The sequence below is a fragment of the Theropithecus gelada genome, chromosome 6, assembly GCF_003255815.1.
Source record: "Theropithecus gelada isolate Dixy chromosome 6, Tgel_1.0, whole genome shotgun sequence".
Taxonomy (NCBI): Eukaryota; Metazoa; Chordata; class Mammalia; order Primates; family Cercopithecidae; genus Theropithecus; species Theropithecus gelada.
In genome coordinates, this window is record NC_037673.1 from 148286788 (window position 1) to 148307631 (window position 20844).

The 20844-nt window shown below is 43.2% G+C and overlaps 1 protein-coding gene across 3 annotated transcripts in view; it reads right to left on the reverse strand.

Annotated features, from left to right (window-relative positions):
- GLRA1 (glycine receptor alpha 1) overlaps positions 1-20844 on the reverse strand; it is a 101819-nt gene that overhangs the window by 31553 nt on the left and 49422 nt on the right. For all 3 annotated transcript variants that reach the window (XM_025386846.1, XM_025386845.1, XM_025386844.1), the window contains 3 exons: positions 6301-6524; positions 2825-2907; positions 1565-1702 (listed from right to left, as the gene is read on the reverse strand). In XM_025386846.1, coding sequence (XP_025242631.1) covers positions 1565-1702; positions 2825-2907; positions 6301-6524 — 445 coding nt within the window. The remainder of the gene's footprint in view (positions 1-1564; positions 1703-2824; positions 2908-6300; positions 6525-20844) is intronic.

Genomic DNA, 20844 nt, shown 5'->3' on the forward strand with positions numbered 1-20844 from the left:
TTTTTTCTTTTTTTTTTTTTTTTTTTTTTTTTTTTTTTTTTTTTTTTTTTTTTTTGAGACGGAGTCTCGCGCTGTGTCACCCAGGCTGGAGTGCAGTGGCGCGATCTCGGCTCACTGCAAGCTCCGCCTCCCAGGTTCAGGCCATTCTCCTGCCTCAGCCTCCGAGTAGCTGGGACTACAGGCGCCCGCCACCACGCCCGGCTAGTTTTTTGTATTTTTAGTAGAGACGGGGTTTCACCATGTTAGCCAGGATGGTCTCGATCTCCTGACCTCGTGATCCGCCCGCCTCGGCCTCCCAAAGTGCTGGGATTACAGGCTTGAGCCACCGCGCCCGGCTTAAATTTAGGTCTTTAAGAGGGTAGATCTTAAGTGTTCTTACTAGACACACACACACACATACACACACAATGAGAAGTATGTGAGTTGATGGATATGTTACTTAGCTTGAGTGTGGTAATTATTTCACAATGCATATGTATATCAGAACATCACATTGCATATCTTCCATATATACAATTGTTATTGGTCAGTTATACCTTAAGAAAGCTAAAAAGAAAAAAGAAAAGAAAATGCTGCATAAAGAGTAAAAGACTTGGTATGTGAGGGTCAGTTGTGGTGATTTGACTTGGGAGTCATTGCTTTCATGGCTGCTATGGGAATGCCATTATGGCTCAAGGGATGAAGAGAGTATCTTTGGAGGTTCTGAAACATCTCTGAGGTGACTCAGAAAGAGGCAGCTGCCCAAGACAGACTGCAGCCCAGGCTGCCTGTACCTTCACTGGGCTGTCTAATTACACCAGAGCCTACGATGGTTTCTCTCAATCCCTCTCTTTCACCTCCTCCTCTTGCTGGCCTGCCATGCCTCTCTACTCTGTGCTTCTGGGTTCAGACCCCAGCTTCCTACCCATCCTTCCAGCTGCTATACCAACTGACTGACTTTCTTCTCCCATGCTTTTATGAGCTTGTTCTCAGCCTGAGACAGGACACGCAAAGCCAGTCTTGATCTGGCCCCAGTTAGTCATCCAGATATTCAATCTTTCGACAAAGGCATGGGAGACAGAGAGCTGAGCTACACCATCGTGGCTTCTCTGCTGTCTCATAGCTCACAGGCTAGTGAACTTTTTCTAGCTATTTACTAACCTTCAGTGACACCTCTCAGCTCCCTCTTGCTGAGGTCTATTGTGAGCATTCTCTCTGCTTTTGCTCTATTGGAAATGCCAGTTCATCTGTGACAGAGACTACTAGGTATCTTCCCAATATCAGTTCTTCACTTCTGCCTTAGAAATAGGATCCATTCTGCTACCTGGAATAATGACTGTATTTACCAGCTTCCCTGGTAATTAGGTAGGGCCCATGCTTCAGTCACTCACTGCAGGAGTCATAGGAAGAAAATGTCAGAGCCACTTTTTTGTTTCAAAACCTATTCTTTTAACCAGTAGGTAATAGAGCTGTGCCCATCATGGGTACTTCATAAGATCTGTTGAATCAATGATTGAATGTGTTTGAAGTGACCTCTGGTCCTGGTTGGGGGGTGGGATCTGACGAGGATGGCCCTTGTACCTACCTGTGTTGTAGTGCTTGGTGCAGTATCTCAAGTCCTTCTCTTCCTTCAAGATAAACTGGGGCAGAGTTAGTCCATCTGCCACCTGCACGGCTCCCTGTTCCTGCCACTCAAAGATGAGGTCATTCATGGTATATCCAACTGGGATGGGATCAGAAGAAGGAGCAGTCACCACTCAGAAGCACTTGTTTGAAGCATGTCAAGGTTGGTTAGGGTTAGAGACTGAGAGAAACATCAGACACTTGATGGAACTTGTGAGACCAGGTTGCTTTTTATTTTCCTCTCAAAAGAGGTAAAAAACAGGTTAATTATTTGTATCTACCTCAGAGCCCTTCCACCTCTCTTCCCAACCTTCTGCATTAGCTTGTCCTGTTGTTCCCTCTCTTACTCCCATGGTGAAATGCTGTTGACATCTGCTATTTTCACCTGCACACCATCCTTGTCAGCCTCCTCTTTTGCTCACAGCAGATATTCCTCTGTGGAACAACTGTATTGCATACTGTCTTGGTGGGACTAACCACTGGCTGGGGTAGAAGGTAGAAAGTGTGAAATGGTGACTCAAGCTAGGCCAGACTGTGCCCCAGCACTTCAGCAACTATTGAGTGAAGTAACAGGAGGTTCAGAATTGGTTTGTGCTGATTCCCTTCACAGGTAGAACTCCAAGGAAATGGTCGATTAGTTCCTGTTGTCTAAGTGCTCTGCCTTGGTTTCTGTATTTTTAAGTTAGTCAGATTGGTTTCTCTGTTTGCAATCACAGGAGTCAGCTTTCCAATCTGTTAAAATCCCGGTCCTCCATAAAGTCTACTCCAATACCCTCTCTCTTTCTCCATCAGAAGGAAGCACTCTTTCTGCCATGAGGCCACAGTGCTTTGTACTTCTAACAACACAACAATCACTTGCCACCCTTTATTAGAGTTATTTGTGCAGTCAGTTGTTACTTCCCCTGCTGGAGTGAACATCTTGTGGGTTCAAAGACCATGACTCATTCAAGTCATTTCTCCTCCATTCACATTAACCATAGACATGGGACAATGACCCTTTGGAGAACGCTGCTGGCTCCAAAACGTGGTCCTCAGGCAATGTAAGGGGAGTTATATTTCTAATGCATTTTCTAAAAGCAAAGTCCTTCATGGAATATTTTGGGTTATTACAGTAATCTCCTGGGCTCTAGTGGTTAGGAGCAGCTGTGTGGGAATTTCTGCCTGTCCCATGGGTAAAAAAGGGAGCCTGGTTCTTTCTAGAGGACTCATGCAAGAGACTCACAGCTTTCCAGTTGCATGATACATGTCTGGACATCCATGGGGAAATTCTTCAAGTCCATGGGGCAGGCCAGTGTCAGGGTGATTCTGGGAAGAGAAGGGAGTTGAATGATGCAGGATCCACACATCAGGGAGGCTGTGCCTCTATTGTAGTTATCGTTAGAAAATCAGTTGTCCAGGGCAGGGAAAGAAGGTCAGGGAACTTGTGTTTGTTTGTTTGTTTATTTATTTTTGAGAGGTGAGATCTCCCTTTGTGGCCCAGGCTGGAGTGCAATGGTGCAATAATGGCTCACTGCAGCCTCAACTTTCTAGGCTCAAGCAATTCTCCTGCCTCAGCCTCTAGAGTAGATGCGACCATAGGCACATGCCACCATGCCTGCTAATTTTTAAAAATTATTTTGTAGATATAGGGGTCTCACCATGTTACCCAGGCTAGTCTCGAACTCCCAGGCTCAAGCAATCCTCCCACATCAGACTCCAAAAGTGCTGGGATTACAGGCGTGAGCCACTGTTCCCGGCCGTGACAAGATTTATATATATAGAAAGCCCTGAAAATTACACACACACACATACAAACTGTTAATGCACATAATGGAATTTAGCAAAACTGAAGGATAAAAAATCCACCAGGAGTTCTGGCAAGAAGCGCGGTGGGAAGCAGAGTGCAGCCAGATGCTTTGGGGACCTGCAGGCCCTCTGACCTTGGAGGTGCAGATGAGCTGGGGGCTCCAGCCTGGCGGCAGGCTCTGTTCTCCAGGCTCTCACAGCCCTTGCCGTGGCTCCCACCAGCTGGGCCCAGGCCTGAAGTAGTGACAAACCTCTTTTCCCACCCCACCTCAGGGACCTGGTGGCCATCTGGTCTCCCAGCCAACTTTGCCCAGCCTAGACAAAGCTCCCAATGGCTACTGGGATGCAGCACCTTTGGGTGGTGGCGAGTGTGGACAACTTGTGTGTATTAAATAAGTATGTGTGTATTTCCAAGTTCCTGATTGAAAAATGGAGGCTTAGAGAGGTAAAAGTAGGTTGCCTAAAGTGACACAGAGTCAGGGAACTTCTGGGTTTCTTTGGAGTCTATCTGGCCTCTGGAGACCTGTCTTTAGCAAGTTGCCTGGAGACCAGGGGCTGCTCCCGTTCCATACTCTTCTGCATAGCCCTCAGGTAGGGACAGAGCTCAAATTTTAAGTTGAGCAGCACCCATGTGCACCTGCAGCAGATGTTGCAAGTGGTTCTTGGCTACCTTCTTCACACACAGGGCTCATCAAAGGTTATTTCAAAGAGGCCGTCTGCCTTCTGGGTGTCCAAACACAGTTGACTCACATCAGTAGGCTCATGCTAGGGGTCGACCGGAAAGGGGTGGGCTCCTAAGGATTCTGGGCTAGCTATTTATTTTGGTTGTTCAACCCTTACAGAGGCCACAGACTCAGAACCAGAGGGAGTCCCCTTAACAGAATTCGAGGCCTGCAGCTCAAGCTGGGATACAAGACTCCAGCTTGAAAGGCTTTTCCAACATCTGAGTACCTGCTGCAGGGGACGGAGAAGAAAGGCTTTCAGAGCCCAAAGAGCCTTAGATCATCAAGCCAACTCCCTCATGTGACAGGTGGGAAACCCGGGGTACAGAAAGGGATAGGCTGAGAGTCATCTAAGGTCACACAGCAAGCTGATACATCAGCCAGGATTCAAAACCATGTGTCCTGGCCTTTGGATTCTGAGTCCCAGGGTGAGGTTGACTTATGTGTTTGCTGGCAGCACTGCTCTCCTGAAAAGCCAACCCCAATACCCTAAGACACATAATTGGTGGTGTTCTAGTGGAACTGAACTGGCACTTTGGCTGTATGTGATGAGGTACACAGCACTTTGTGAACTTCCTTCCTCCAGCTCACACCCACAGCTCTGGATCTGGGCCCCTTTAAGCATAAGGTTAAAGTAAAAGGGGAAAAACGGAAGGGAGAGGGAGAGGAAGAAGAGGGAAAAGAAGGGAGTGGAAGGAGGGAGACAGTGAAGAGAAAGTGAATGCAGTTGAATTTCTGCAGATAAAAGCTCCAAAGTGGGGCAGCTGTCACATTGGGTTAATTTCCTGAAGTCGAATGACCTTGGAAACATCACTTTCTGCTGATTTGTCCTTCTATCATGCTGTACCAGGACTTAGCTTCCTAGAGATAGGTAACTAGCTTGGCAGCAGCAAAATCCAAGCAGGCTGACCTTACCATCCCCCTAGCCAGCCGGGCCTGGGTGGCCATTTCCTAAGCCTGTCACTCCTCTAGTCTGGATGTTTACTTGGGGGGATGGGAAAGTGGGCTCCTGAGCGAGGAAGGCCATATGAGCAGCGGGTTCCTCCAAGCCTTCTCTTGATGGTGAGGTTCCTAAGCTCCCTCCCCTACCCAACCTGCTCTTGGGAGAGACCGAGTTCAGTCAAACCTGAGGGTTAGGATCTGTACAGCCTCTCCCACAGGCTGGGAAAGTTAAGGCTCATCACCCAAAGGAAACAAAATGTGTTTCCCTGAAGGACTGGAGCAGGAGGGGGAGACATTTAGGGCCAGCGCCCTTTTAAGTTCTTTGAAATAAGAACATATTCATATATTGATCAAATATTTGAGTGCCTATTGAATGCCACGCACTGCTGTAGGACTTTGAGAGGGCATCAGATTCACACTAATACAGATTAGAATCTAGGCTTTGCTACTAACAAACTGGAAACTTTGGCAGGTTACTTAAATTTTTCTGATTCTCATTTGTCTAATCTGCAAAATGGGCATAGTAAAACCTGCCTCATGGGGTTATTAGGAGGGCTAGATATAACACATGAAAAGTACCCAGCATAGTTAGTGAATTCTCATGAATGGTAGCTATTATTATTACATGTGTAAGGTATTTTTTCACCTCTTTGACATTGGTCATTTTCCTTATGCCTTAGGAGAGGAGATCAGGACTTGGTGCGGAGGGGTGGCAGCAGACTCTGAAGGCTTTGCCCCTAACCAGTATCTCAAGGATACTCCACATCTGGAGAAGGAAATCTAAACTCCTAGACCCAATGCAAAATTTGGGGGATAGATTTTGTAGAAGGGATGGAGTAGCCCTGGCCTTGACCGTGAGCAACACCATCCACCTGGCAGGCTCATTTACTTTGAAGTTGCTGTGATTTTCTAGGCTTAGCTCTTGCTATTGGTAATCATGCTTGGATACTCTTTCCTATCTTGTTTGATTGAAATGCTGGGTAACTTAAACCCCACCTTCTCTAGGATGCCTTTCTTGGTCTCCTTGGTTATAATAAATCATTGGCTCCTAGAGTAAAATACCCCATTGTATTTTATTATTACTTGCTGAGTATAAGTTACAGAGCTGGGTCTGCCTATTCTGCAAAGGTGTTGGGTTACCAGGGCCTGTTCACCTCTGTTTAGGCCCCTCTTTTAGGGTCTGTGCCCAGAAGGTAGTCGGGTAAGGCACATTCTGAGGAGGGAGTGGGTGAACCTGGTCAGAACTCACCTGATGCTGTAGAGGACGTTCCCATTCCGGGAGATCCTTAGCAATTTGTTGTCTGTGGTGATCTCATGGAAGTGGGCCCCCTTCTCGTTGGCAAAGAACAGGTCAGGTTTCCAGATGGAGTCCAGCATGGATGGGTCCAGGTCCAGAGAGTCGTCAGGGTATTCGTTATAGGCCAGGCGGGGGTCGTTCCATTGCTGACGCAGGAAGATGTTGACCCTATAGTCCTACAGCCAGGAAACAACAAGGTGAAGGCAGTGTTAGACCCAAGGACATCAACTTTTGGAGGACCTGGGTATTTCTGGTTAGTAAAACCTTTTCTGGAGGATGTTATTAAGTGTGGTTGCATCTTATATGGGAGTGAGACATAAAAGGTGTGTATCAGGCAAAAACCATGGGAGTCATAATTACCCCTGAAAATCCTCTAAATTCCCCATGAGGTATATTTGACCCTGAACTGAGATTATGTAAATGTTATTCTTTATTTTGAAAAAAATAAAACTAAAGAAAAGTTCAAAGACGGGTGTAATAAACACTTGTTTTCATCATCCTGTCAATATTTTTTCATGTTTGCTTCATTTTTTTTAAATAAGAGAAAAAATACATTGCATATAAATTGAAGTCCCCCTTTCCCCCTCAACCCCAATAGCATAGTACTTCTTAGGCACACCAAGATTTGAGAGTCACTGGTCTAGACAAATTGAAGGAATGAAAGGATATAATCAAAGCTGATGTCTGAGCATTCAAACTATTCTGCCTAAAGAGAATAATTAATTCTCAAGAAGTGAAGGAGGGATGGGCAGAAGAATTCTGTATTGTTCCTGCTGGTCCCAGGGTTCATCCCATTCTGTTTTAATCCCAGCCTTCTATAACTTACTGTGACATATGTTGATTTGTTTGGAAAGGTTTAATAGATGTCATGGAGTCACATCTTACTAGCTTCTAAACTCAGTGCTTAGTTAATATTTCTCTGATGGGACTGCAGTGTAGTTATTCCACTGAAAGGAAATTCATGAGTCAAATCAATTAGGGAAATGTTAGACCAGATGAAATACAACAGGTTTCTTTATTGCAGGACTTCTCAGAGACCTTAATATGCTGATGAGTTGTGTGCATCTCAAGAAGGGAATAGAATATGATTTATTTTGGCCATGGAATTCTTATGTTTGTGCATGATGAGTATCTTCTATAGAATATAGGTTAGGAATGGCTGTCCTAGTCAAAACTCCATCCCCACCTCCCACCTTTTTTTTTTTTTCCAGATGAAGAAACTAAAGTCCAGGGAGAATTGAGACTGGCTCATTGTCACTCTGAAAATGTAGGTCCAGAGCTGATTCTAGAACCCAAGTATTCTGACTCCTAGCTGAGAGTTTGCTCAATTGCCTCAGCTGTTCCTAGAGGAAGTGAAAGAGTCCATTCAGTTTATATTTACAACGTGAGGAGCTGTTATGGTATGGGTAGATCTCAATAGCAGAAAACTGGGTCATGCAGTTAAGAAATATTTCCATTAAGAAAGTTTTCAGTCAGGAGCGATGGCTTATGCCTGTAATCCCAGCACTTTGGGAGGCCAAGTTGGGAGGATTGCTTGAGCCCAGGAGTTTGAGACCAGCCTGGCCAACATGATGAGACCTTGTTTCTACCAGAAAATACAAAAGGTAGCCGGGTGTGGTGGTGCATGTGATGGCCTATACAGTAGCCTGTAGTCCCAGTTACTCAGGAGGCTGAGGTCAGAGGATCACCTGAACCCAGGGAGGTCCAGGCTGCAGTGAACCATGATCATGCCACTGCACTCCAGCCTGGGTGACAGAGTGAGACCCTGTCTCAAACAAACAAACAAAACAGAAAAAGAAAATTTTAAATTTTGTTACAGAGACATTGTAAACCTGGAGTTCATGAATAGCATGACACTACAAGTAGAGTTTAGGGTATATTTGTGTTTCCCAAGCAGGAAGGGCATAGCTCTCTGTGTTGAATCTCCCACAAGGGTCTATAGTTCCCCAAATGATTAATATCCTCAGTTCAAGTCCAGCTTTAAATGCTTTCCTCCAAGGAATAATCTCCACACATGAGGACCTGCTATTGCTTTTTCCCTGAGGGTGCTGGATAAACGAGGTCATGCAATATTTTCTTTTGTAATGCTGCTTGTAAATCCTCATCAGTCTTGATCTGTTATCAGCAGAGATAAACTAAAACAAACAAGCTTCCTCCCCACCCTCACCCTCACCCCTGCTCAATTCCTCCTACCGTGCATGCCTTGGTCTGTTTGCCTATAGAAATATCAATAGCTTCATAAAATGTTCTAAGGTATTTTATAGGATTTTTCTATAATTTAATTGCGGCCTCTCTCTCCAGCCCCATAGAAAGTGACATTTGGCCTCATAATCTCATATCTTATAAGTCCCATGGTGGTGGGAGAACTCCAGGCCCGGCCTGAGTGTTGGCTCTTTGTCCTGCTGATGGTAATGGACAGCTCCCAATCTGGTCCCATCTGATCAGGGGATTGGAAATAGCCTCTCCTTCTCCTTCTCCCTTGGATTTTGCATGAAGTGTGTGTGTGTGTGTGTGTGTGTGTGTGTGTGTGTGTGTGTGTGTGTATGTGTGTTATGATGAGGCACTGGGCAAGTCACATCAGAGTGAACAGACTATGAATGGTTGGGCAGAAAAAGCCTTCAGTCCCCAGGCCCCAGCTGTACTCTTGATGTTCTTGCCAGTGACATGTCAAGTCCATTTATGTGGCTAGCAGGAAGAAAAGAAAGTGGCATTTCTTAAAATGGTCTGTTAGGCAGCAGGCGCCGTTCTAGATACTGTCACATACATTTAATCCTCACAAAACCCCTGCAAGCTAGACATTCAGATTCCCATAGTAAGGGTAAGAAAACAGGTCTGAGAAATGTGTCCAAGGCACAGGGCCAGTGAGTGGCAGAGCTAGGACTGGAATCAGCATCAGCCTGAGCCTCTAGTGAGCACTTGTGATTTACGTCACATGATGTGGACAGCCAATCCTGTGTGAGGGACGCTCTCTGTCAGCCTCATTGCTCAGGCAAATTCTGCTTTCTCAGCTTAAGGCTTATCTCCTGCAGGAGCCTTGATGCCCCAGGCTTCCCTGACCTCTTCCTTTTTGATTCCTAGCAAGACCGAATCACCTGGAACGTTTAATTGAGCACTTCTTCACTGTTTATGTCTTATGTCCTCAACTTGATTGGGAGCAATTTGAACGGATGAACCGGACCTTATATTTTCCTGCACCATCTCACCTAGTCACCCAGTCAGTGTATCTATGAGCTACCTAGTACCTATGGGAAGGAAGAGGAGACAAAGTCAGAAAAAGCTGGAACAGAATGTGCTTTTCTTATTTTACATCTGGAAAGACTGAGACCCAGAGGGGAAAGGTATTTCCTAAGATTGCACAACAATTCAGTAAAGAATCTGGAATTAGAACTTGACTCTGCTTCTCTGAGCCTCACTGTTAAAAGAAGTTAGGCTAGATGGTCTCTAAGAACTTTTCCAAATCTAACAGCTAATTGTGGTTAGTTTTATTTTTTCCAACAACATTTAACTGAACTCTCTTAAGTGCCAGATATTATTCTAGGCACTGAGGAATCCACTGAGGACAAGAAAGATATATTTATTCAGCTCCAGAGCCTCCCGTGTAACGTTTACACCACACTGAGATAAGGGTTGTGATAGGGGTTAAGCGCAGGGTGCTGGGGAATATAGAAGACAGGTTCCCACCTGGACTTGGGGGTGCTGATCAAGGAAGTCTCCAGGTAGAAGTGATATTTAAGGTGAGACCAAATACGGTTGAGTCAAAGAGGAAAAGCATTTTTGGGCAGCTGGAAGTGCATATGTGAAGGCCTAGAGGCAAAGCAAGAGTGGGGCACTTTGGAAAGAACAGCAAGTGAATGAATAGAAGAGTGGGAGGATGCATGCATGGTCTTGCAAGCTGTCCTGAGAAATTTGAACTTTTTCCTGATAATAATGTGGAGAGTTTGAAGAATTTTAAGTGAAGATGAACATTATTACATTTGCATTTTATTACTAATATTTTAAAATGTTTTAACTGTTATTTCAGAAGCAATGCACGTTGACAGTTAAAAAATATAAATGTACACCATCTAAAAGAAGAAAAACAAAATAAAACCCATCTCTTTGTATTTCATAATGAGCCTCTCATTATGAAATGACTAATGAAAAGTTTGAGCAGGAGACGGAGAATGTATCTTGGTGTCCTCAGGCAGCTTGACTCCTACTGGCAGCGCCTGCCCTAGCAGCTGCTACCCAAACAAGTTGCTGCCATTGATTTCCTCCCTTAAATTGGCAAACAGCAGTGAGAAATGCAGTTCAGAAAAGATCAATGTAAGTGGTGTAATAGGCCGAAAGCTAAAGGCTGTTTTGCTTATTTGGCCATAGCTATACATATGCGGGTTGGTGTTCGACATGCTGGGGGCCATGTTCAAGTTCAGGGACTGGAGGAGCAGCAATTGAATTCTCCACCCTAGAACCTGAGGTTCCACCTCTGGGAGCTGGTTTCTAGGTCTCAAACTCTCAAGGGTAGCCCACAAACCTGAAGAAGAAGGGGTTTCCAGAGCTCTGGTTCAACAGTGTTCAGCATCAACTCACCCATCCTGCCTCTCTGATTCCTTGATGATCTAATTTCTGGTAACTGGGCAACTAGCTGCCCTGCTTATGAGACTAAGGTAGAGCATTAACTCATTAATTTATTCATTCATTCATTCCACAGACATTTATTGAGGGCTTCCTCTGTACCACCTGAAGTTGGATCTGTCCCCGACCTCTACCCACACTGTGCCTCATTTCAGATTCTAACCTCTCCTAATAAACTCCTCTAAACTCAGTATGGTGGTGAAGTAGGAAACATGAAGTGTTTTAGTAGGATAGAGCTAAGAGCTTGTGCAAGAGTGTTGCTGGCAAGGGCATGTGGAATGCAAGAGGTGGGCCCATTGCAGTCAGAACCAAGAGACATTGCATCAAGAGGTAAACAAAAGAACCAGATCCTTATACCTTTTAATGTCTCATCATTCCACTTCCCAAGGGGATATCTCATCTCTAAACTCAATCCAACTCTATTAACATTTATGAGGCTGATTGGGAGTACAGTGAGGATGAAGGCACAGGGTCTTCATTTCTATACTTAAAGAACTCAGTTTATCTAGCAAGCAAGATAAGGCATGGACACAAATATCTACCACACAAAATTGAAAGTGAGAGGGTCATAAGAAGTTCTAATGGCTGCATGTGGTGGCTCATGCCTGTAATACCAGCACTTTGGGAGGCCAAAATGGGCAGATTGCTTGAGCCCAGGAGTTTGAGACAAGACTGGGCAATGTGGAAAACTCCGTCTCTACAAAAAAAGTAAAAATAAAAAAATTAGCTGGGCATGGTGGTGTGTGACTGTAGTCCCAGCTACCTGGGAGGCTGAGGTGGGAGGATCAATTGAGTCCATGAGGTTTAGGCTGTAGTGAGCCATGATTGTGCCACTGCACTCAGGCCTGGGTGACAGAGCAACACTCTGTCTCCAAAATAAATAAATAAAAATAAATAAAAATAAATAAATAAATAAATACTTTTAACAAATTGCCATTAGAGATGATTTCCAGCCAAGTTGGGCAAATCCAGAAAAGCTTTTGAGGAGAAGGTAGCATTTGAGGTGGCCCCTTTCAGTTTGTTCCATCCTCCAGAAGTTAGCATCTCTAGATCTAGTATTGTTCTGAGATGTGAACAGTATCTGGTTTCACCTGGAACAAGGCCAGTGATATGCTCCAAGCCTATATTTCTCACATCTGTGAGATAAGGGTAAGACATTAGGACTAGGGCTGCAGCCTCAGAGTATTTGGAATTAGAATATGTAAAATTGGGGGTAAAAGGAATCTCATGTAGAAGGGATAGCACAAGCAGAGGTGTGTAGGCAGGGGCATTCAAACAGTTTAGTTTAGCTCAACCATTAGCAGCATAAATAGTAACAATTGCCCCTTATCAAGGCCCTATTATACACCAGGCATTATGTCGTAAGCATGCCATACATGTCAGCTTATTTTATCTTTAAAACAATCCTATGACTTGGGCATTTTCAACCTAATTTTTATAGATGAAGAAAGTATAGGGAGATTAAGTGCTTTGTCCGGATTTACACAGTTAGGAAATAGTGGGGCTGGAGTTCAAATCTGGTTTGTCTGATTACATAAAGTTCATGCTCTTAACTACTCTACTGTAATAAGGCTGCAAAATGAATTAATTTGAGACTGTGGATATCTTTAACTGCCAAACCAAGGTGTTTGGATTTTATTTGGTAGCCAATTTAGCACCACTGAAGACTTAAGCAGTGGGGTAATGTCACAGTTTGATTTCAGGAAGATCAGTATGGTAGGAACCACTGTAGACAATTGGAAGCAGGAGAAAACAGGTACAGAAAGACCTGTTTTAAGGCTGTTGTGACAATCCAGTTGGGAGGTAATAAAGGTTCTCAACCAAGATAGCAAGAATGGAGACTGGAGCTAGATGAGAGAATCATCGTTCTTATCATCACTATTTTTATCATCAAATATTACAGCTAGAAAGAACCCTGGAGACTTCAGTCTCAACTCTCTCATTGCATAGAAAGGGAGTCTCCCTCAGGGGCATACCACAATTCAATTGACTAAGGTGGGACCTGCATACAGAAATCCTGTTGGACAGATGTGAAAACTGGAGCCCTAAAAGCTCAAGTTCCTGCTGCTAATTACTTGTAAATTCAGAATTGATAATAACAATGCAAATAATACTAATACACTGAGACTTTATCACATGCAAGAAACTGTGTTAAGACCTTTATGTGTGTTATCTTCACAATAACCCTGTGATGTAGGTTCTATTGTTATTCTCATTTTGCAGGGAAATCAAGGTACAGAGAGATTAATGTTCCACTCATGACATTGCACAACTGGTAAGTGACAAAGCTGGAATTTGAACCCAGGACGTTAATGTCAGAGCCCAAGCATTTAACCAGTAGACTACACTACCCATGATATCCCAGATATGCATTGAGTGACAGTTTGATGACACCTCAGTGTCATCAGTACTGCCTCTGGCTGCTATGACGTACCTGTGGGATTTTAGGTGCCCACAACTAACAGGAAGTATTGAAAAGGGCAAAGGACAGAAAGCTTCTGCCCTAGATTTAGCAATCCGCTAGTGCTTTATTTCTGCCTCAAGCCATGGAATTCATCTGCTCTCTGCTCTACACTCAAGTCCAGTGCTTGTGGACTGTCCAGATCCCTGTCTGTTGCCTGCTTGGCCCCAGATGCTTTGTGTCTTGAATTTCTCCTAAGTCACCATGCTGCCTGGTGCATTCTCATTTAGATATCACACAATCAAAGCTACATTTGTTGTAAAGAACTGTAGATGGTTTGGACCAGTGGAGCTTAGCATCTTTATTTGTCTTTAGGGGATCACTAAAGATCAATGTGCATTTAATAATTACATAAAAATGTGAATAGCAGTTCTGTTTATTGGGTGTATTGGGTGTCTAACATTTGCTAAAACTTTTTTTTTTTTTTTTTTTTGAGATGGACTCTCGCTCTGTCGCCCAGGCTGGAGTGCAGTGACGGGATCTCTGCTCACTGCAACCTCTGCCTCGCAGGTTCAAGGGGTTCTCCTGCCTTAGCCTCCTGAGCAGCTGGGATTATAGGCACCTACCACCACGCCCGGCTAATTTTTGTATTGTTAGTAGAGACGCGGTTTCACCATGTTGGCCAGGCTTGTCTCAAACTCCTGACCTCAAGTGATCCACCCACCTTGGCGTCCCAAAGTGCTGGGATTACAGGCATGAGCCACCGCATAGAACTTGCTAAACTTTTTGGCCAGGTGCGGTGGCTCACACCTGTAATCCCAGCACTTTGGGAGGCCAAAGTGGGTGGATCACCTGAGGTCAGGAGTTTGAGACCAACCTGGCCAATGTGGCAAAAACCCGTCTCTACTAAAAATATAAAAATTAGCCAGGTGTGCTGGCAAGCGCCTGTAATCCCAGCTACTTGGGAGGCTGAGATGGGAGAATTGCTGGAACCTGGAAGGTGGTAGTTGCAGTGAGCCAAGATCATGCCACTGCACTCCAGCCTGGGCGACAGAGCGAGATTCTGCCTCAAAAAACAAACAAACAAACAAAAACAACCAACAACAACAAAAAACTTTTCATTAACCTAGCATACTGGGTATTATTATACTCATTTCACAGGAGAGGAAACCGAAATTTAGAGAGGTTAAATGGAGGTTATGTTTCTTCCCCAAAATCACATAGCTAGTAGGTGCTAGGAACAGAGATACGAATCCAGGACTTCTGGTTTCCAGTTTCACACTCTTTTGACAATTATAGGCTGTATCTTCCCCTTTTAAAAAAATTTTTAAACCAAGTTCAATTTACTTTATTTTAAACCATCTATTTAAAATATTTTAAAAGTAAAAATTTATTATTAAAATTATTAAATATGTTAAACATATATTTAAACTTTTTATTAAATATTAAATACCATATTTTAGACTATCTATTGGGTAGATCAAGGAAATATAGTAGACGTAGAATACCAGGCCCCCACTGAGCCCACCCATGTGACGGGTTGGTGCATAAATAACCTTATAATCAGTATCAGGTGAAGAATTTTGGATTGGGATATTAAGCAGTGAAGTAGATTTATGACTGGTTGCTATAGGGTGCAAATGGAAGGAAGGGTGGATGTTAACCTGGAAAGAGGAAAGCTGATAGAGTTGGCAGTGCAGGGCACAATGCTGAGACATGCCACTAACAAACTTGGAAATATGGAAATTAAGGTCACCCTCTGAGAGTAAAAAAAAAAAAAAAAAAAATGGAGATGAATATGCAATGGAGGGATTTGCATGTTCAAATCTGAGGCCCAGCATCAATCTGAATGACCTGTGTGTAATCTCAATGACTTAGGATGGGCATGTGCTTGTAATGTAATGAGAAGAACCCTAATTTATTGTGTTGCATCTTGTTTTATTTGTTGTATTGCATCTGTTTTGTAAACATATGTGGGACATTCATTCTGTAGCATAAGAAAGGGCAGTTCAAGTAGCAGGAATTTGGCAGTTGGTAATCTAGCATCCTCCATCACTATATTTGTGGGAACACCAACTTTCTTGCCACTAGAAGGAGGGCTTCTGTGTGGTGACACAAGGATGGCTTCTTAGAACTCTCTCTGGCCTGGATGAAATTTCCCTCAAGACTGTCTACTTCTCTTTTCTACAATTCCAGTTATGTTAAAAGCAACTTTTGCTTGACTTTCCTGGTATTAGGATAGTGGCAAGGGAGCACACTCCTGGTGGACATGGCATTCTTATTATTACAATAGAAAGTCTTACTGTAAATTGGAACAATTTGGCAGTTTGATTTCCCCACTTCAGTCTTTCGTGGGTTTGATGGTCATGAGTCAGCCTTCTGGAATTGGATCTGATGAAGAGTCATGCTCTGGGTAGTCATAAGTTCACTGCTGTGATGCCTCCCCTGGTGTACTGGGAGAGAATCATCCAGCAGATGGTACCAAGACTGCTCATCACCCCGTGCTTTGCTCGTGATAGACTCTAATGGCATTTCTGAGGGCTTTCTCCTTGGTCCTCGCTTAGTCTTTTGTTTACCAAAGCTTTGTTGAGTGTGGCACCATATCTAATTGGATAAGAGTGAATAGACTTTCTCTTGGATCCCCCAGACCCAAGAAGATAAGAAGGGACCTAGTATAAGCTGTGTAGAGAGACAAAAGTGTAATGGAAAAAGCAACAACAACAACAGATCTTATGCATAATAGCAACCAACCCCACAAAATATCTATGAATAAACCTAACATGAAATATGTGAGTTGTATATATTAAAAAAAACTATAAAACTTACTGAAAGGCATGAAGGAATACCCATATAATTGGAGAGGTGTACTATACTTATAAAATATTGTAAAAATGTACTTTATTCCCAAATTAATCTTTAAACTCAATGCAATCCTAATCAAAACCTGAGAGGATTTTTTGTTTTGTTTTTGTTTTGAGAGTCTTGCTGTGTCACCCAGGTTGGAGTGCAGTGGCACGATCTCGGCTCACTGCAAGCTCCGCCTCCCGGGTTCATGGCATTCTCCTGTCACAGGCACCCGCCACCACGCCCGGTTAATTTTTTTTTGTATTTTTAGTAGAGACGGGGTTTCACCGTGTTAGCCAGGATGGTCTCGATCTCCTGACCTCGTGATCCGCCTGCCTCGGCCTCCCAAAGTGCCAGGATTACAGGTGTGAACCACCGCGCCTGGCCCTGAGACGATTTTTATAGGCCTCAATACACTGATTCTAAAGTTCACATGGAAGAAAGAAAGGGCTGAAAGTGTTAAGAAAAGCTTGTAAATGAAGAACAACAGAGGGCTTTCTCTACCAGACATAGAAATATAAGTCATAGAAATTAAAGTAGTGTAATATTGGTACAGAAACAGATAAACAGAACAATGGAGCAATAAACTGAGACTAGAGACTAGAAATGTATACATGGGGATTTAGTTTATGAAAAAGATAGCATTTCAAATCAGTAGAAAAATAGTAACTATTTAAGAAATGGTGTTGGAATAATAGAAACTCAATCAGAGAGAAATAGAGTTAAGCAACCACCAAATTCTTCATATAAAATTAAACTCCAAATGGATTTAGGAGATGCATATAAAAAAAGAAACCTATAATATTATTCAAAATGCCCAGTCAATGTATTAAAAGATGCTCAAATTCACTAGGAATCTGAAGTGCAAATTGAAAATGACAATGAGGTACCATTTTGAAAATCCCATTTGGTGAAAATAAAAAAGCTTGATAATATCTTGGGTTGGCAAGGATGAAGAGAAATAAACAGTATTGTAGGGAATGTAAATTATTGAAGCTTTTTTTTTGGAAAGGAATTGGGCAAAATACTTTTAGAAAGTGAATATTCTTTCATTAAAGCAATTCTACTTCTGGAATATATCCTAAAGGAATGCACACAGAGAGTTATGTACAAGAATGCTCATTGTAGCATTGTTTGCAATAGTGTAAAGCTGAAAAAACCAAAAATCATGTCAAGAGAAAGTGGTTAAATACTGTGAAATGATGGTGTCTTCATACCATGGAATTTTACCGGGAGGTTATAAAGCCTGGAAACATAGTATAATTTTGTCATATATTTAATGTAATATTAATAAACAATATATTTGTTCTTCCATGTTTCCAAACTTGGGACTGTGTAGAGAGTTAAAAAGAATGAGGTAGATCTATATGTAGCCATGTGGAGAGAGGCGTCAAGCTCTGGTGGAGTGGAAAAAGCAAATTGTATTGCACAATCCTACTTACACAAATACATGTATATGTACCTGAATGTATGGACAATCAAGGAAAGGGGACTAGTATGGTGTACACTAAATTTTATTTGTAATGGTTAACTCAGGATAGGACAAAGGGAATTGGAGGGGAGGGCAAAACAGGGGCATTCTTATTTCTCGTTCTCATTTTTGCTTTTTATTGAACTAATTACAAAAGCTTGTTTTCATATGTTACTAACGCGCTTTAAAAATATTCCAGGGTGCTGCTGTCCATAAGCATACTGCAAGTGAACATTGTGACATGGCTCCCGAAATGGGAAGGTCTTTGAGGTGGAATGAGTAGAAATGGATTTTACAGCCTAGAGAAGGTTTTCCAAGGGCTTCCTGGGGGAGGGAGAGGTTGAGAGAGAGGTCAAGAGAATGAGATTCTTGGTTCTCTCTCCACTTCAACCAGAACCACCCATTTAAAAAAATCTGCTCATTAAAGTGCTACATAAGATTTACCTCACAGGCAGGCGCGGTGGCTCATGCCTGTAATTCCAGCACTTTGGGAGGCTGACAGGGTGGATAGCTTGAGGTCAGCAGTTTGAGACCAGCCTGGCCAATATGGTGAAACCCCATCTCTACTAAAAATACAAAAATTAGCTAGGTGTGGTGGCGCACACCTGTAATCCCAGCTACTCGGGAGGCTGAGGCACAAGAATTGCTTGAACTTGGGAGGTGGAGGTTGCAGTGAGCCAAGATTGAGATTACACCACTCCACTCCAGCCTGGGTGACAGAGCAAGACTCTGTCTAAAAAAAAAAAAAAAAAAAAAAGTTTACCTTAGAAATGAACTACGGTGGGACTGCTATTAAAAACAATGCTTTGAAATTCACTAACCCAGAATAAGGATGGCCCCACTTTGCTCTGCTCGGAACACTCCTTGTGAGACTGGGTCTATTTCTTTTTCTTTTAAAAAAATTGTTATTTTAGAGTCGGGGGTACATGTGCAGGCTTGTTACATGGGTATATTGTGTAATGCTGGAGCTTGGGCTTCTTTTGAACCCATCAGTTAAATAGTGAACATAGTACCCTATAGGTGGTTTATTTCTTGACCTTTCATCTCAAGATGGAAATCAAGCGCTGGGTGCACTTTGAGGAGAGCACCCTGGTGGTGAAGGGACTGAAAACTAGAGAGAATGGTTGAGGAAGCCAGGCTTGGGGAGGAACAGGGAGAACCGATCTCAATTATGTGAAGGGTTGTCAGTTGAGTTGGTTGGTTCTGTGTGGCACGAGGGTCAGGACTAAAGCCATGGGTAAATGGAGATTTCAGAGCTGCCCAAAGATGAAATGGGCTGTCCCTTTACCATCAGGGTGCTCTCCTCAGTGTGTTGAGTTCCATCTTGAGATGAAAGACCAATAAATAAATTACTTATTGGTTATTATGTTCACTATTTGGGTGATGGGTTCAATAGAAACCCAGATGCTAACATTACGCAATATATCCATGTAACAAACCTCCGCATGACCCCTTGAATCTAAAATTGGGAGGTAGTAGGTTCCCCATCACTGGAGGTGTGCAAGCAAAAAGTACTTGGACATGATGTTTATGGCAACAGATAGGGGTGTGCTTAGAGAACCTTTCACAAATACTGACTGGCTCTTGTGATTTAAGCAATGTGGTGGGAACTGGAAATATAGAGGTGATTGAGGGAAATATGGTCCCCACTCTGGATGAAAAAGCCAACAAGGCAACAAACAAACAAGTGAACTTTTACATTTTAGATATTGCTCTGAGGATAATAGAACATGGTGATGTGATAGAGAGTAACTGGAAGAGGAGGATATTTTTAGGTAGGGAGGTGGAGAAGGACCCCCTGAAGCAATGTCTGAGCTAAGACCTGAAGGGTAAGAAGGAGCCAGGCATGCAAAGATCTTTCTGGGCAGAGGGAACAGAATGTGGTAAGAACCTTTGAAACTTGTTGCAGGATTGGAAGTAGGAGAATTCTGTGATCCGATTTGCGTTTTAAAATGATTCTTCTAGCAACTATGGGAAGTGGTAGGGGGCACGAGGAGGGGAAGGAAGGAGACCAGTTAGGAGGCCATTTGGTCAAGCAGGAGAGAGATTATGCCAATTTTAACTAGGAGTTGAGAGCAGCAAAGTGGGAAAAAAGTAGATGGATTTAAGTTTTATTTTTGTGATTCAAAATGTCTGCCTCATTCAATCAACTGATCCCAGGATTGGTTGACTTTGACTTATGACTAAATGACTGCTCCCTAGCCAATGTGTTAATATTTATGGTTGGGTATAAACGGATTTTTTTTTTAAAGATGGATCTTGCTCTGTTGCCCAGGTTGGAGTACAGTGGCACAATCATAGCTCACTGCATCCTTAAACTCCTGAGCTCAAGTGATCTCCTCCCTCCTCAGCCTCCTGAGTAGCTGGGACTATAGGTGCATGCCAGCATGCCCAGCTGATACTTTAATTTTTTTGTAGAGATAGAGTCTCACTTTGTTGCCTAGGCTGGTCTTGAACTCTTAGCTTCAAGTGATCCTCTCACTTCAGCCTCCCAAAATGCTAGAATTATAGCCATGAACCCCCACACTTGGCTATAAGGGGCTTTTGATCTCCCTGTGTGGTAGCTGTTTTCTTGTATCTTGAGGTCTTATTTGCAAACATCCAAAATGATGGATGACCAAGGTTTTCTTGTGACACAAGTCCTTATAGGACTGGACAAATCCTGCTGTCTAAGTTCTAACCAGGCCTGACCCTGCTTAGCTTCAGAGATTAGATGAGATTGGGTGTGTTCAGGATTGTATGGCCATAGACAAGGACTGCACAAATCCTACTGAGCTTCTTAATGACCAAACCATGCTGCAGAAGACCAGGATGAGGTCATGCCCTCACATGGCCCTGGTGCCCTTGGCTCTGCCACTTCCCACTGCCCTCTTTCTTTATGCTCAGCAAATGGAGTAGGCCAAGAACAGGCCCTCAGGAGTCAGGCAGCCTGGGGATGATAAATGGCACAGCCAGTTATTGGCTGGAAAATTTGAGTGAATCAAGCTTCTCTAAGCCTCAGTTTCCTTATCTATAAAATGGGATTGTTGTACATAAAATAATTCCCATAATTCACTAACCACAATTACCTGACTTTCAGAAAAGTACTCACTAAATGACAAACTCTATGGGCTTCCAAATATCCCTTTGCAAATTCCACAAGAACAGTCTTAGCGAAAGGCTTCTT